General features: G+C 34.0%; 2 protein-coding genes across 4 annotated transcripts; both read right to left on the bottom strand.

Moving 5' to 3' along the window:
- Positions 1-1,374: 1,374 nt before the first annotated feature.
- On the bottom strand, positions 1,375-5,434 carry LOC105966961 (uncharacterized). 3 transcript variants are annotated; one of them, XM_088817701.1, is made up of 5 exons: positions 5,237-5,434; positions 2,809-2,900; positions 2,564-2,720; positions 2,194-2,294; positions 1,375-2,113 (listed from the first exon to the last, which is right to left on the bottom strand). In XM_088817701.1, the coding sequence occupies exons 3-5, from the start codon at positions 2,659-2,661 to the stop codon at positions 1,587-1,589; spliced, it is 726 nt and encodes a 241-aa protein (XP_088673827.1). In that variant the 5' UTR covers positions 2,662-2,720; positions 2,809-2,900; positions 5,237-5,434; the 3' UTR covers positions 1,375-1,586. The 3 variants fall into 3 exon arrangements, with proteins under 3 accessions (XP_088673827.1, XP_088673828.1, XP_088673826.1); XM_088817702.1 differs by lacking the exon at positions 2,809-2,900 and having other exon boundaries at positions 5,237-5,286; XM_088817700.1 differs by lacking the exon at positions 5,237-5,434 and having other exon boundaries at positions 2,809-3,232.
- A 4,142-nt stretch (positions 5,435-9,576) lies between these two features.
- On the bottom strand, positions 9,577-16,510 carry LOC105958404 (labd-13Z-ene-9,15,16-triol synthase, chloroplastic-like). The gene is made up of 2 exons (XM_088817698.1): positions 15,578-16,510; positions 9,577-10,354 (listed from the first exon to the last, which is right to left on the bottom strand). Exons 1-2 carry the CDS (start codon positions 16,475-16,477, stop codon positions 9,725-9,727), a joined length of 1,530 nt encoding a protein of 509 aa, XP_088673824.1. The 5' UTR covers positions 16,478-16,510; the 3' UTR covers positions 9,577-9,724.

The following is a 16,510-nucleotide window of genomic DNA, read 5'->3' as shown; positions in this document are numbered from 1 at the left end:
AATTAATTAGCTAAGATTATTATTCAAATGTTGAGTAGTGAATGTACATGTAATCCATATTGATCGATTATGGCTATGTTATTATCCTCCGATGAATTCCAATTTTGTAAATAAATAGGAGTACTTTTATCCTTGTTACGTCAAACTCGGTCTTCAGGATGTCCCATTTCATACAACAATAACTTTTTTTGGGAGTTCTTTGTACACAAGTCCTTGACGAACCATCTTTACACTAATAAAATCATCCATTTAAAATGTATTATAAATAAAAGAAAAATTAATGTATATGACAAAATTACCCCCAACCATTTACATCAAATTCTCATTTGTAATCTCAATTTGATCAATTTTGACCACAAAAATCTAATTTTAACTTTTTTTTCTTGAAATTATTTGTTTACCGCCGGTTTCGGGCATTGACTTTTTTAGATTTTTTTTTCATTATGCTATTTCCGCCGCCGGTTTCCGGCGTTGACCGCCGGTCTCCGGCGTTGACTTTATTTCGTGAATTTTTTTCCTAAAATTTTTATCCATTTTTTACGCTCGCCGCTAAACGTTGACCGTAATTGTACTGTCATCAACAGTATTTACACTGTCGCGGCCAGTAATTGTAATGTTGTTGACAATAGATTAACGTAATTGTACTGTCGTTGATAGTACATTTATGTAATTGTATTGTCGTTGATTGTATAATTACAGTCAACGACAATATTATTATTTTTTATTTTTTTTATTTTTTTATCTTTTTAATTTTTTTTCGTTTGATTTGTTAACAAGTGAACGTAATTATATTACTCTCGTTAATAGGAAATAACTGTAAACACAATAATATTACTGTCAACCACACACACACACACAATTATATATATATATATATATATATATATATATATATATATATATATATATATATATATATATATATATATATATATATATATATATATATATATATGGTTTTTGTTTTGTTTGAGTTATTAACGGATTAACATAATAATATTACTGTCTACTATTGTCATATTACTGTAAACACAATAATATTATTGTGGTTAACGGTAATATTACGGTTGTTACAATAATATTACTTTGGATAATAGTATTACTGTCAACCACATCAATATTAATTCTTTTGGTTTTTTATTATGTTTACCTTTGTTGAACGGTTAACATATTAATAGTACTCTATAACACAATAATAATGACTTTTGTTGTGTTAATATTACCAATTTAGCAGTTTTTTCAAGGAATTGAGACTCTATTAAAGAAAAGAAAAGGATTTTAGTAAAGAGAAACGAGGCGGAAAAAAACTTACACAAGATAAACGTGGCCACCCCAACCACTCAGACAATCACGGTCTATAGAAGATATTAGAGCTTGTGATATCGTCTCGAACAATTCCTCAGCTTCCTGGATATTTGATACAAAAGAACAACTAATCTCATTTCATTTTCTAATACAAAAGATTTGGGTATCAATTAATTTAAAAAATTGTCACAAATGCAATCAAATTTTAAACTACTATCTAATTAGTATTTTTTTACTCAATACAATCAAAAACTGTAATTTTGATTACAATAAATTTATAATTAAACTTGTTTCCTCCTACGACGAACCCCGCTTCTTCTGCGCCTCGATCCTTTATTCAAGAACTTGGAACTCCTACTCACCCGAATATGATGGTGAAGCGGGCTTGTACAATCACCAATATTCTTCAAAATCTTTCTCCTATTTATATAAACGGAATTCCTAGCGGACCCCACACTTGCTCGATGGGTAGTAGTAGGTTTCAACGACCTCCTTAGACGCTCGTTTTTGCAGTTTTTCCGTTTATCAAACCGTGATCTCCTCCTATGTTCAAGATTCGTGCTAGGTTGTCTTAATCTCGAAGTTTCTCCTAACTCGTACTCGTCTTCGCTTGTACTGAATTCTTCAATGTCCCTTTTTCTCCTACTTCGTTTTCTCTTGACAGATCGAAGCTTGAAGCATAAGTAGGTGCAAGAGAATTCGAATGCGGAGAAACACATTGCGAAACAAGCCCATGTGATTCGACAGAGGGAGCGAAAAATGCATTGGCAGATTCCCAGTTGGAATATTAGGTAGACGAATAAGAGCACTGCATTTTTATTTTTTGTCGTCAAAAAGAAGAAAAAAAATGATTTTTTTTTTTTTTCGGGAAATTCGAATAGGTTATACCAAAGTAGAGCAATGTTGCCACGAAGGCGAACTTGAGCAAATGCGAAACGCAGAAGTTTTCGACGAAACAGATGAAATCCCATGTCGACGCACATACGGAGCTGCATGCAAGAAAAATGGAAATTACTAATGACTTGTATATATACAGTTAAACTTCTTTAAATTAAAATTCTTTAAATTAATACAGTCGGGACTAACAAAATTCTATTAATTTAGCGAAATATTAAATTATCGAACTAATACTTTAATACGTTGTTATCGAGTTGGGACCGGAATAAAGTATTATTTAAACGAGGTTATTAATTTATCGAGGTTTTACTATATATATATATATATATGATAGTAAAACACAGATGTAAGAAGAAATTACTCGCAGGATTTTCCGGAGAGGAAATCGAGGGGGTGACCGAGGATGTTGCCGACAACTTGACCTAATCCAGCGAAAAATGAACCGGTTGCGTTCCCCATTAATGAAAAACTGAATTAAACTGTGGGAGTTGTTGATTTTCTCTGTCGATCAATTTCTCCTGCCAAAAACAGAAACACCAATTAGAAATTGAATTCAGAACAAACCCTAACATCGTGAAATTAGAAGAGGGGTTTCGTGATTCTTACATGAAACAGAAGATCATCGGCAACTGTATTTGTAAAATTAATGGAATTTTCATGCCAAAGTGAGAACCCCAACTTGACCGGCCATCTAAACACTTTACGCATATAAATGTATCAATTTAACACTTTACGCATATAAATGCAATGCGACAGGATCCTCATGAGAACCCCAACGTGACCATCTAAACATCGGTAATATACGACAGCACACCAATCACAAAAGCACATCATTTCCACATAAATCACTTTAATATGCAAAATGACCAAAATGCACGTGCATGCAATGCATGGAAATTTTTTTTTTCACTTTATCGGATCCGCGAAAAATTAATTTATGTACTCAAGCAATAAACTATAAAGCGTTTTGAGCCCGTCTCTATTGTGGAACAAACCACTCCTTTTAAACTTTAGATGGATACCAGCCCACCGTATCCGTTGTTTATTCAGCAAGTATTTCGTTAATTTTTCAAACTTTCAAAAGAAAACATGATATACATGATAACTTAATCATGTGCATCAATACATAAAAGTCGTGTAAAAACTCATTTTCGTTTACTATAAAAAAAAATCGTGTAAAACGCATTTTGGTTTACCATAAAAATTGTGTAAAAACCCATTTTTGATTACCGGATCCGTGAAAATTAATGTCCATACTTGGACAATAATTCTTTACGAGCCCGTTTCTTTAGTGGGATCAAACCACTCTTTAACAATATCTGGATACCGGCCCACCGTATCCCGTTTATTTAATCAAGCATTCCATTAATTTTCCATACTTTAAAAAATCCGTGATATGCATGAACATGAATGTTAAGACTATAATTCAATCGCCATTTAGACATCACAATTAACACACAAATGGGTCACAATATAATAACACAAAGATTATCAACCACATACCACATATTATCACAAGACTAATTAAATCACACATATGACACAAATACATACACGGCTGTACACACACACACACACACATATTTATAATAGTATAGTTTATATTTACATAAACCATGGATCGGAGTTTTCACTCGACGACCACGTAGGTTGCTATAGAGAGATAATATAGCATAGTATACATATATAAGCCATGGATTGGGAATTATTCCTACGACCACGCATGCTAGGATATATAAACATATATATAAAGAATGACATATAGTATATACTATATAGCATTAACGAGTGTAATTAACCAATAAGTCCCCAATTAATTAATCTCAATCGTTTCCAATACTTGCACACATACGGCACGCACATAATGAATCTCAAACCAATATACCTAAATCAATCAAAACGTATAGATAGTAGCACATAATGACTTAAATGAATACTTCATGACCATAACTATAGTTAATTCTATCCTATTATCTTAATATTTGTTACCTTAATTCTTCTATTAACTAAGGATGAAGAATTTAAAACCATACTTCTAAACATATTTTCTAGTTCAAAATAATTCATTTTAGAAAATCTGACAGTTTCGGTATTTTAACTTTGAAAATTCATATCTCTTAGAACATACATCCAAACAACCTGAAAGTATCACAAAATGTTCACCTATAAGTATATTCTAGCTTGTTAAAACAATTTAGTAAGAAACTTAGCCGTTTAAGAGAAATAATTAATTTAGTGCAGCCAATTAATTCATACCTTTAACCAATCACTTTGAAATTTTGCAGAGAAGACGTTTGACAAGTCTATAATCATATCCAAGTAAATCACGCAAGTCAAATTAGTATAAAGTCGTATTAAACACATAATTCATAAATGACTCAGAAACTGTGCAGTTTCAGAAAACGATCCATAACTTAATCAATATAAATCCGATTTATGCATAATTGATATCAAAATGAAGCTAACACAATTTTCTAGACTACCGTAAAATTTCATGATTTTACCAAAATAACTAACAGATGAAACATGAAATGCAAACAGTGACTACGAATCTGAACTTCAATTAGTGTTCACAAAAATCTTTATCTTTTAAAACCCAAAATGAAAACAACAATAATATATAATTCATTAAAAGTACACAGTAATCTCTAATGCCATTTTTTCTCTACATGGCAAAACAACATGCAGATACTGAACCCTGTTACGCAGCGGGATAAAGTTAGAAACGAATATACGAAAAATCCAAATCTTGATTTCCCATCACATTAATCAAGGAAATTCACGAACGAGATTATACATACCATCTCCTACAAACAACAATTTCCTTTTGAAATTAATAAATAATAGCAAAATACAGAAACAAATTAAAGAATCGTCAATAAAGTATCTTAATCACAAGAAACAAATAGACGAAACATCGAAAATCAAATGCACATGTTAAAATTGAGTCGAAATGCTTGAACAAGTCAACTGACATGCAAAGTAGATTTACGTATAATAGATAGATACAAAATTTCTTGAATCAAAGAGCAACCTGAAAAGTAAAAACAGCTTCGATTTCCTGGCTTTATTCCGCTTCTCTCTCTCTCTCTCTCTCTCTCTCTCTCTCTCTCTCTCTCTCTCTCTCTCTGTGTGTGTGTGTGTGTGTGTGTGTGTGTGTGTGTGTGTGTGTGTGTGTGTGTGTGTGTGTGTGTGTGTGTGTGAGAGATTAGGGTCTTGGATTACGGTTAATGGAATTTGGAATTGGGGGAATACAGCGACTTCGCTTGTGAGGGAGGGAAGAGTCGGTTTAAAAATCGAGTAGTATCTGTATCAAAGGGGTTTGGGGTTTAATATCGTGTGTAAATAATAAAGTGTAAATTCTATTTTCCCCTTTTACTTTGGATCGGTATCACTTTAACCTATTCAACTCTCGGTTTCATTGATTGCCTGATCATAAATTATCTCAATGTGATCCTTGTTGTTAGTTGTCAAACATTTGACTTTAACACCGTCTGATCTAAATTTGATATTACAAAAACGCCACCTCTCCCAGAATAAATAATTATTAAAAAAAAACAAAAAAATAAATATAAAAAACAAAAAATAAAAAAATAAAAAAATAAGATAACAAGAAAACATAGTCCACGACGCCAGACACAATTTTTATTTTAATAATTATTTAAACTGTGAGGGGTGGTTTTTTTGTAATTTTCAGACTTAGATCAAAGAGTGTTGATTTCAAAGGTATGAAAACTAACGACGAGGGCTACATTAAGACAATTTTTCAAGTACAGGGGAACAAATCGAATCAAATGTAGAATGGATCGGAGTAAGGGATATCGACCCAAAGTACAATGGAGGTAGTGGAATTCATCCAATAATAAAGGGTAAATTACGACCAACCCTGAGCTAAGATCAGATTACGAGAAAAAAAAACCTTCATGTTTGAATAATTACAATCACCCCCTTAACTATGAATGTTTTTATACAAATTCACCCTTACGATTTCAAATTCAACATAATCTTCTAGTTTGCGTGGAATGTTCTCTAGTTTGTACTTGTTTTGTGCAAAAATGCAGTTTCTGATGCACCACAATCTAATATTTACAAGCCAAGAGACACATCTTATGATCATCTTGTTTCAAAATGTAGAGCTCGAATGGGATAAAACGGGTACGAATTGGAGAATATTCCATATAATCTAGAAGATTCCACTACAACGCAATGATGGACATGTGAGAAGATTTATAATTCATGGGTGGTTGTAATTACCCAAACAAAAGGTTTTTTTTTTTTTGTAATTTAACATTGCCTCAGATGGTGGCCGTAATTTATTTGTTAATGCATATAGATTGTCGTTTATTTTATTCCTAAATAAATTGGTGTGTTGAGTTCAACTAACACATTGAAGAACTTATCGGCTCTTATAGAATATAAAGTAATAGTTGACGATGTAGACTGAACGAGACGCATCATCATAATAATATCAGTAGCTTGAAAACTTTTAATTTTGAATTATCGATCTCATTAAACTCAAGACCGTGCCAAATTAATTTCCGATAAGTCGACTCGAGGAATAAGAGTTAAAGTGATGAACCAACCATGTAATCAATATAAACTTATGTGGCACTATTCGGTTCGAAATGCTTGCCATCTTGCTTGAAGCCGAGCGGAATACCACAAACTCCATTGCATATATTCATCTTTTACTATACTTTACGTTATGTTTATACTGACAAGTTTAATACATGATAACATATACTGTGTACGCGATAACTAAAGGCTTCATTCTAATTTGCACCCTGAAATATAGGTTTTTGGCCCTTTACACCCTAAAAACAAATTAATAATAATTTGCATCCTTGAAACACTATAAATCATTCAAAATGCACCACATATTGAATTTTTATAAGTTAATGAGAATACGTTCTTCTTTATACTTTTTTTTCAAAGTGAAACATGATTTTTTTAAACCCTTCAATCCAATTTCTAGGCTACAAACTGTTAGGAAAAGAAAAACAAAACATCCCAAAAAATGATATTTTATAAAATTAAATTAGACAAATTGTTACCAATCATTTTTGTTATCCGTGGGGCAGTTCTTTTACTGGGATCGGAAAAATTAAATTGATATAATGAATCATAATATTTTTATTTTCAATATGTTTATTTAATTATTTAATGGAATTGTGCCAAGTTATAATTGCGAAATTTTGTAAAATGTTCATACTTTTTCAAAAATAAAACATTCACGTCGATAAAAATAAAACTAATAACTACTAAATTTCAGTTAAAAAAACCCAAATAACGGAAATGTTAAATGTCGTTTCAATTTACCTAATGTCGTTTTGACTTCGAATTTGATTTTGACATATATCTATTTTGATTTTGGTAAAATTCGAAACACGAAAATTGTAGTCCTTTGGGTTAGCTTTCTAATCCAACTTAAATCCGCTAGATTGGATGCCGTGTGCCAAAGTTATGCATGAATGAGTCACATTTTAAATTTTAGATACCTCAATACATCAAAGTTGTGGGCAGTATCCATTGATTCATGTATATCTTTCTCGTCCGACATCCAATTTTGGTGATTTAAGTTGGATTAGAAAACTAATTTAGAATACTACAAATTCTATTTTTCGAGTTTTGCAAATTTTGGAATTAAAAATGATCAAAATCACGTTTGAAGTCGAAACGGTACTATTAAAGCTCGAACGACATTTATCATATCCCTAAAAATAAACACAGCATAATATCCAATAAAACTTCTAACAAAAATTCATTATGTCAAAATCCTAAACAAAACTTATAGGTGTATTTTTGGAAAATAAGTATTATATAATATATATTATTTATAGGTGTATTTTTCGGAAAAAATCGGAATTAATTTCGGAATTGAATCGGATCGGAAATCGGAAATTCCAAATATATTTTATATAATTCCAATTACAATCCAAAAAAATCGAAAAAATTCGGAAATCGGAAGCCGGAATGAAAAAAGTTGTTCCAGAATCGGAACTTTTCGGATCGGAATCGACGAAAATTGAAAATTTCGTTCCAACTTGCACCCCTATTTAGACCTCTACCGCCGCAGTCCGCACCAATACCAATAAACTTCTTCATTTAGAAAACTAATTCAAATTGGTTTTGAGTTATTCAGAGCTACAAAAAGTGGGACACCCAAGTGTGTGCTAAATTCAGGCAAAACACAGTTGAGACTTTACAGAATGTCGAGGGAGAAATTCAGTGCGGTGAGTTGTGATTCCTGATAATATGGATAATTCTATAGCTGCAGATGTGGGCCTGAGATGTTTATGGTCCAAATCTTCTGAATTAATGGTGTGGCAAAGACGATTTTTTTGGGGCCAGAAAGGAAAGGCGGAATCTTGATGTTGAAGAGGGCAATTCTGAAAACACTAGGGACTGAATTAAACTTTTTGAAAACTTTGTTCTGGGCATATGAACACTTTGGGGTGATTTCGTAATTTTCAAAATTTCTAATTTAAATGAATGTAAAGGTTATTTGGGTCATTTCATGTCCAAAAACCGCACACCCACTCGCACAAACCGTGAGTGTATCGCACGTCGAGCTCGAAGGGTCTTTATTGCCTTTGACTAATTTCCATAGGGGGGTTTGTTCTAATTTTTTTTAACACAGAGGTTTTTTCGGCAATTCGAGAGTACACAAGGGTGGTCCTTGCAAAAAACACGAATATTAAAAACAAGTAGTGGTGACGAATGAGTCTTTTGTAAGAATAAAAAAATGTTTAGCGAGGATAACTTTGTTATTTGTAATGGACCTATTGTAACGAATGGTTCTTTGTCACTAGTATTCGTAACGAATTAGGGATACTTGTTTCTAATACTTCTAGCGTTGGGCTTTAGAGGACAAACAAGGTAACGAAACAAAATCGTTACAAAACGATTTCACGATGAATTTTATCCTCGCAAAATATTTGTTTTCTTGTAGTGAATAAGTATATATAAAAGGTTATCGAATTAGATTCAATTAACACGACACCTGCAATGCAAGTGCATCTATCTAGTATTAGAAAAGTAGGTTCAAAATCACATGATAGGGTTTCGACAAAATCCAGATGAAAAATTAGCTACGACTTAATCCCACTGAAAACATCAAAAAAATATAAAAGAGCATAGTTTTAAAGAAGAGAAGAAAATGATGATGGAGATTTGTCGGATCTCCGCCTTGTTCGTAGTTGTCTTCTTGTTCTTTTGTGCCCAATTTTTGTCCCCCATAATGTTGTAAGAAATTGTTGGTTTCATGGGTCTTTCTTGATAAGGAAGTAGTAGAAACTTTATAGGACTCAATTTTGATAGGTGACAATTACCAACAACATCACACGTAGATGATAAACAAGTAGGCACTAGCCATATCTGCACCAACACACGTACATGTGCATCGGTGAAGTCAAACTTCATAGTAAAATTACATAACAATAACACAGTACTTAGCAATAAGATCACAGAAACGGAACGAAAGTACCGCAACAATTATTACTCCTAACCAACGTACGTGTGACTAATCATATAGGTCTGAAACAGATAACCGAGGACTTGGAACACCAATCAACGGTGTACCTTTCCTTAGGACAATCCCAAACGCCTCCGACATATCAAGTATTTCCCCTTGTCCTAATTTCCAATCGAAGGAATGCAAAAATGAAGCCAGCAAATACATCAGCATTCTCTCCGCAAGGGGCATCCCGGCACAAATCCTTCTTCCCAATCCAAACGGTAGATAATGAAAATGGTTACCTCTATAATCACATTTCTCAATCGTGTCGTCAAGAAATCTCTCCGGCCGAAATTCCAATGGCTTGTCCCAAATCGAAGGATCTCTTTGGATAGACCGAACATTTATAAAGACCGTAGTACCCTTCGGGATTGTATATCCTCCGATGGTGGAAGATTGCGAAGTAGACCTTGGAATCAAGAGAGGTATTGCTGGATGTAACCTCATTGTTTCTTTTATAACTGCTTCCAAATATTTCAATTTTGGAATGTGAAGCTCTTCAACAATGTCGTTCAATCCCACTACTTCCGATAATTCTTTCTGCGCCCTGCTCATTGCATCCGGGTTATTCATAAGTTCGGCCATTGCCCATTCAAGTGTTATAGCCGTAGTGTCGGTTCCTCCTGTCACTGTATCCTAAAATTCGACAAAGAAAATCGTAAGAATGAGGTAAAAAAATTAGCAAATAAACCCCTGTATTTAGGGTAAATTACACACACATCCCTGAGGTAAGCTTAAATAACTGTAAGGTCCCTGTGGTATCGATAATTACACTCAGCCCCCTGAAACGTAGTCAGAAACTCTAATGGGATAATGAATTGGATACGTTATTCCGATAGGGTTCTAACGGACTATTGGTTTCAGAAAGTGGTGAAGACAACAAAGAGCTATGGGTGATTTAAGAAATGTTCGGGAATGTTCGGGGTGCCATGTCACGCCATAGCTCTTTGTTGTCTTCACCACTTTCTGAAACCAATAGTCCGTTAGAACCCTATTGGAATAACGTATCCAATTCATTATCCCATTAGAGTTTCTGACTACGTTTCAGGGGGCTAAGTGTAATTATCGATACCACAGGGACCTTACAGTTATTTAAGCTTACCTCAGGGGGGTGTGTGTAATTTACCCCTGTATTTATTAGTCAAAGACGAAAACCCCTCTCGTCGCAAATCGTGTGTCTCACGTACGGTTTCTGCGATTTTTCTTCCTTTTGTTGCAGGAAATGACAAAATTGCCACCATCTTCTTTTTTTTTTTTTCTTTTTTTTTTGTTGCAGGAAATGACAAAATTGCCACAATTTCTGCAGCTCCTCGCCACCGTAGGCGACGACGGAGAGGAGGTAATTCTGGTGACAGTGGGAGGTGGAATGGGAGACGGCAGCGAGGTGAAGTTGGCGGTGGACTGGTGTTTGCGGCAAGAAGAGTGGAGGAAACATGTTGTGGAAGGAAAGAGGTGGGGCCGGCGGAGGTGGCGGCGTGAAGAGGTGATTGCCGGAGGTGGTGGTGGTGACGACTTCAATGGAGAATAAAAACAAATTAAGGGAAGACATGTTCTTATATCAGGTTGGAGTTGGAGGCATAACGAGGTGATTGCCGATGGTGGTGGTGGTGAAAATTTCAATGGGATTTAAGAAAGAGTGGTGATAAATGCAGGACGTATTTTATTAAATGTAGGATATTTTATTTTAAAACATCAAAAGCTAATATATATTGGAGTTTTTGTGCATATATAGGTCTCTAACCAAGCATCTTTATTATTCAGTTGTATCTCTTTCACCAATAAGCCCATCCCTTTAATATATATTATAAATAAAGGAAATATGTATATGACAATATTACCCTCAACCCTTTATACTCAATTCTTAATTGTAACCCCAATTTAATCAATTTTGTTCACAAAAATCCAATTTTGACCACAAAAATCCAATTTTGATTTTTTTTTTCAATTTTTTTTTTTGTTGCAGGATTCCGGCATTGACTTTTCGAATTTATTTATTTATTTTTTCTTCCGGATTTTTACGCCAGTCTCTGGCGTTGACATTTTTTTTTGTCTGGTTTTTTCCGCCGCCGGATTCCGACCTTGACTTTTTTTAGTGTCTTTTTAGTGGTGTGTGTGTGTGTGTGTGTGTGTGTGTTTGTGTGTGTGTTTGTGTGTATTTTTATTATTTTTTTTACGTCCGCCGCTAAACGTTGACCGTAATTATACTATCACTGACAATAAATTAACGCAATTATACTGTCAACGACAGTACATTAACGTAATTGTACTGCCGTTGACAATACATTTATGTGATTGTTCTGCCGTTCACAGTAAATTAACGTGATATTATTCTGAATTTTTTTGTTACTTTTTTTAATTTTGTTTGATTTGTTGACAAGTCAACGTAATTATATTACTGTCGTTGACAGTAAAATAACTGCAAACACAATTATATTACTGTCAACCACATCAATATTATTATTTTTTTGGGTTTTTTGTGTTGTTTGAGTTATTCACGGATTAACGTAATAATATTACTGTCTATTATTGTAATATTACGGTAAACACAATAATATTACTGCGGTTGACTGTAATATTACTGTTGTTATAGTAATATTGCTGTCAACCACATCGATATTATTATTTTGTTTGAGTTTTTTTGTTTGTTTGAGTTATTCACGAAGTGACGTGATAACATTACTGTCTATTATTGTAATATTACTGTGGTTGACAGTAATATTTACTGTTGTTATAGTAATATTACTGTCACTCACCGTAGTATTAATTCTTTTGGTTTTTTATTATGTTTACATTTGTTGAACGGTCAACATAGTAATATTACGTTATTACACAATAATAATGAGTTTTGTTGTGTTAATATTAATGTGCTAGAGATTAATATAACAATATTATTGTGTTAAACTGTAGTATAGTTAATTTTACTGTGTTTAACAGTAATATAGTTAATATTACTGTCAATCACAGCAATATTGTTGTCTAAACGAAAAAAAAAGATGTTAAAGAAAGAAAGAAAGAAAGAAAATATTCGGAAAAGTCAACACCGGAAACCGGCCAAAAAATCCGGAAGAAAAAAAAAAAAAAAGTCAACGGCGGTTGACTGGCGGTGACGGGCGAAATTGTGCATAAAAATGTGTTCTGGGTCATAATTGAATAATTTGTGAAATTTGAGGTCAAATTGAGGTTAAATTAAATTAAATTAAATGATGCAATTGAAGCATATTAAAGTATGAGGGGCTATTTTAGTCTTTTACAAAAATCGGGACCATGTGTGGACTTTTTTGTAAAGGAGTTTATTGTCTGGATCTCTTTACGAATAAGTACCCATTGATGTTCTTATTTGTAAAGACCCCATATATATCACATCTTATTTTGTCAAATCTCTTTTGTTTAGAAGTTTTTAACGATATTATTTTGGCAGAATACACATGAAGAGTTTTACTAAAGGCAGATACTTTATTTAAAAATTCAAAACCTAATATATCCTATCTTATTCTTTCTATTAACTTTCTTCATAAATTCGGATGAATAGCAACAAACGATCAGAGATCTGCAGGATCTGCAGAACTGCTATTGTTGTTATAGTAATTGGCTTTCACTTTGATTGTCTATTATTTATTTATTTTTTGTTAGTAAATCTTCATGGGCATACTCAAAGTAATATGTAGGTGTTCCAGATATGAGTTTCAGATGTAATATTGATCAATTGAATGGTCTGTTGGTGCTACACTTGCGTACGCATAGTTAGTCCTCGAGAAACGTGTTATTACTTGCATTGGTGATTCGGAAAAGGGTTAGTATAGGCCTGAAGTTCTATAGCCTCCGGTCTCAAGTTCAATACAAACTCTAAGAGCAGAGTCGGTAAACAATCTGAAAATTATTTTTATTTCTGATCTATAATTATCTATGAGCTTCTGAGTCCAGCGAGTGTCACAATATTTTGGGACAATGCTTATGTATCTTTTACTAATTATCTTTTGGGATTATTGTGCTTGTTATTTTTAATATGACTTTCCACAAAAAGAACAGTGTTTGGTGATATTTTCATGCATCAAAGAGACTTTTTTTAGGTTAATAAATTTCACATAAAACACGAAGCAAAATCCAAGATCATCATTCCTGAATTCACTCAGTATCCATAAATTGTTATACTGTCCTTCAAATTATTTATTCTTGATCACGATTTTATAGAATTATGTTCAGCCCAAACATAGAGAGAAGTAAGAGGCAAAAAAGGTGCATGTGATCGACCATCTATGCGAGAAATAATAATGTCATAGTATATATTGAACTCTGAAGTAATTGCCCCAATAACTTATGATATGCCTAACTCAAATGGAACACTAACATGAGACATGTAATTGATACATTTTCCATAGCTGCCCTTTTTTTAATATGCAATTTTTTGTTGTAGCGGTTTCATGTTTGTGGAATGTATTTTGCTTTCGTGTACGTTTTTTGAAGCACCGAAATTTGTTGCTTCTTCTTCCTCCAAAAAAGGGTATATTTTTTTTTTGAACAAATGGACTTCCGGGTAGGTTCTCTCTTTTTAAATTTTTAAAAACAGTATAGGTTTGTTTTGGAACATACACAACATCGTGTTCTTTTTGCGTTCTCCACTTTGCATGTTATTGTAGAAGCTCCTTAAAAAGAAGAAGAAGAAGAAGAAAAAGAAGGAGGAGGAGGAGGAGGAGGAGGAGGAGGAGGAGGAGGAGGAGGAGGAGGAGGAGGAGGAGGAGGAGGAGGAGGAGGAGGAAGAAGAATAAGAGGAAGAAGAGGAGGAATAATATGAAGATGAAGAAGAGGAAGAAGAAGAAGAAGAAGAAGAAGAAGAAGAAGAAGAAGAAGAAGAAGAAGAAGAAGAAGACGAGGAAGAAGACGAGGAAGAAGACGAGGAAGAAGAAGAGGAAGAGGAAGACGAGGAAGAAGAAGAGGAAGAGGAAGAAGAAGAAGAAGAAGAAGAGGAAGAGGAAGAAGAAGAAGAAGAAGAGGAAGAAGAATAAGAGGAAGAAGAGGAGGAATAATATGAAGATGAAGAAGAGGAAGAAGAAGAAGAAGATGAAGAAGAAGAAGAAGAAGAAGAAGAAGAAGAAGAAGAAGACGAGGAAGAAGACGAGGAAGAAGACGAGGAAGAGGAAGACGAGGAAGAGGAAGAGGAAGAGGAAGAAGAGGAAGAGGAAGAAGAAGAAGACGAAGAAGAGGAAGAGGAAGAGGAAGAGGAAGAAGAAGAAGAAGAAGAAGAAGAAGAAGAAGAAGAAGAAGAAGAAGAAGAAGAAGAAGAAGAAGAAGAAGAAGAAGAAGAAGAAGAAGAAGAAGAAGAAGAAGAAGAAGAAGAAGAAGAAGAAGAAGAAGAAGAAGAAGAAGAAGAATATATTATGCATTGACACTCGGTATATATATATTGTTGGATGAAAAATATATGCTACAGTTAAATAAGGTAATAGCAATGTCATTTCAATATTATTTAATAGGTTGTTTATTACAATTTATACTATTATTTATTCAAAACAATTAGTTTTTTTTCCTTTTTGAATGCGACCTCATGCAACGCATGGGCACGATTACTAGTTGCAATAAAGTCAACAATTACTCTTGTCATGAAATAAATATTACAATAGCCGCCTAGGGTAAAGTTGGTATTTTGTGAAGAATATGCTATGCCAGAATTCGCACCGCGAGGGGACAATGTAATACGAAAACTAAATGCAGTGGGGGGTTTTTGGGAATTATGGATGCTTTATGTTCTTTTTTTTTTCTTGCTGTAAAATGAACTTAGTTCACGGGTTTTCTCAAATAAATGTTATATATACTGATCTAAGATTAATTTCTACCTGAATTGTAACTTTAGAGTAAGGCACGTACCATAAATATTGCCTTAATTTGTTTGCGACTGATTGAAATCTCTGAATCTTGCTTATTTTGAATCTCCAACAAGATTTGGAGAAGATCTTTCTTCCCTTCTTTGATTTCTCCGGATAAATTCATTTCGTGTTGGGTGATAACGGTTTCGAAAATCTTGTCGACAATTTGCATATAAGTCTCCATCTGTTTTTTTACTCCTTGAATGTCAAGCCAAGCAAGAAGTGGAAAGAAATCAGAAATATTCGGCTTTCCGAACAAATCAACAAGTTTCGGTGCCACGGCCAGAAACTCAGACGCAATTCTTTCGCCCTCTTCCCCTTCAAATTTCCCGCCCCACAACATGCTCATCATGACCTTTAGCTCGGTGCGAAAAATCAACGGTCCGATTTCGACGGGATTTCCAATCTTATCATGCACTTGTCTAACTGCCGTTCTAACCTGATCCTTGCGAAGATTATAGGATGCATCGAGACTTTTGGCGTTCATCATCTCTTGAACGAATATTTTTCTCATCGCACGCCACTTTGAATTGAGCTCGGAGAAGACGATGTCGTTCGCACCGTAAGTCGCAACGATTCCTACAGCAGGAATGTCTCGATTTGCGAAAACAGAGTCTTGATCGCGGACTACCTCTTTTACGAGTGATGGTGAGTTTATTACGACACAGAATTTTTTCCCGAGAGAGATACTGTATATCGAACCATATTTGTGTCCCAATTCCGTGAATTTTTGGAATAAATTGTTGCCGAGAAACGGCAAATATCCGAGGATCGGAAGCCCGAGGGGACCAGGTGGCAGGGGAGGATTTGTTCTTCTACCTTGTGAGGTTTTGATGTACCATAAAATGGACATGAACAAAATTGAGATTGAGAAGGTTGCTACTACATACAGCCCATCCATTATTTGTTACTTCTTTTTTTCTTCTTTTGGGCT

Source organism: Erythranthe guttata, chromosome 5, assembly GCF_056151865.1.
Source record: "Erythranthe guttata isolate IM_541 chromosome 5, IM_541, whole genome shotgun sequence".
NCBI lineage: Eukaryota > Viridiplantae > Streptophyta > Magnoliopsida > Lamiales > Phrymaceae > Erythranthe > Erythranthe guttata.
The sequence above is the reverse complement of the archived record's forward strand: the minus strand, read 5'-3'. Positions and strand labels throughout refer to the sequence as shown.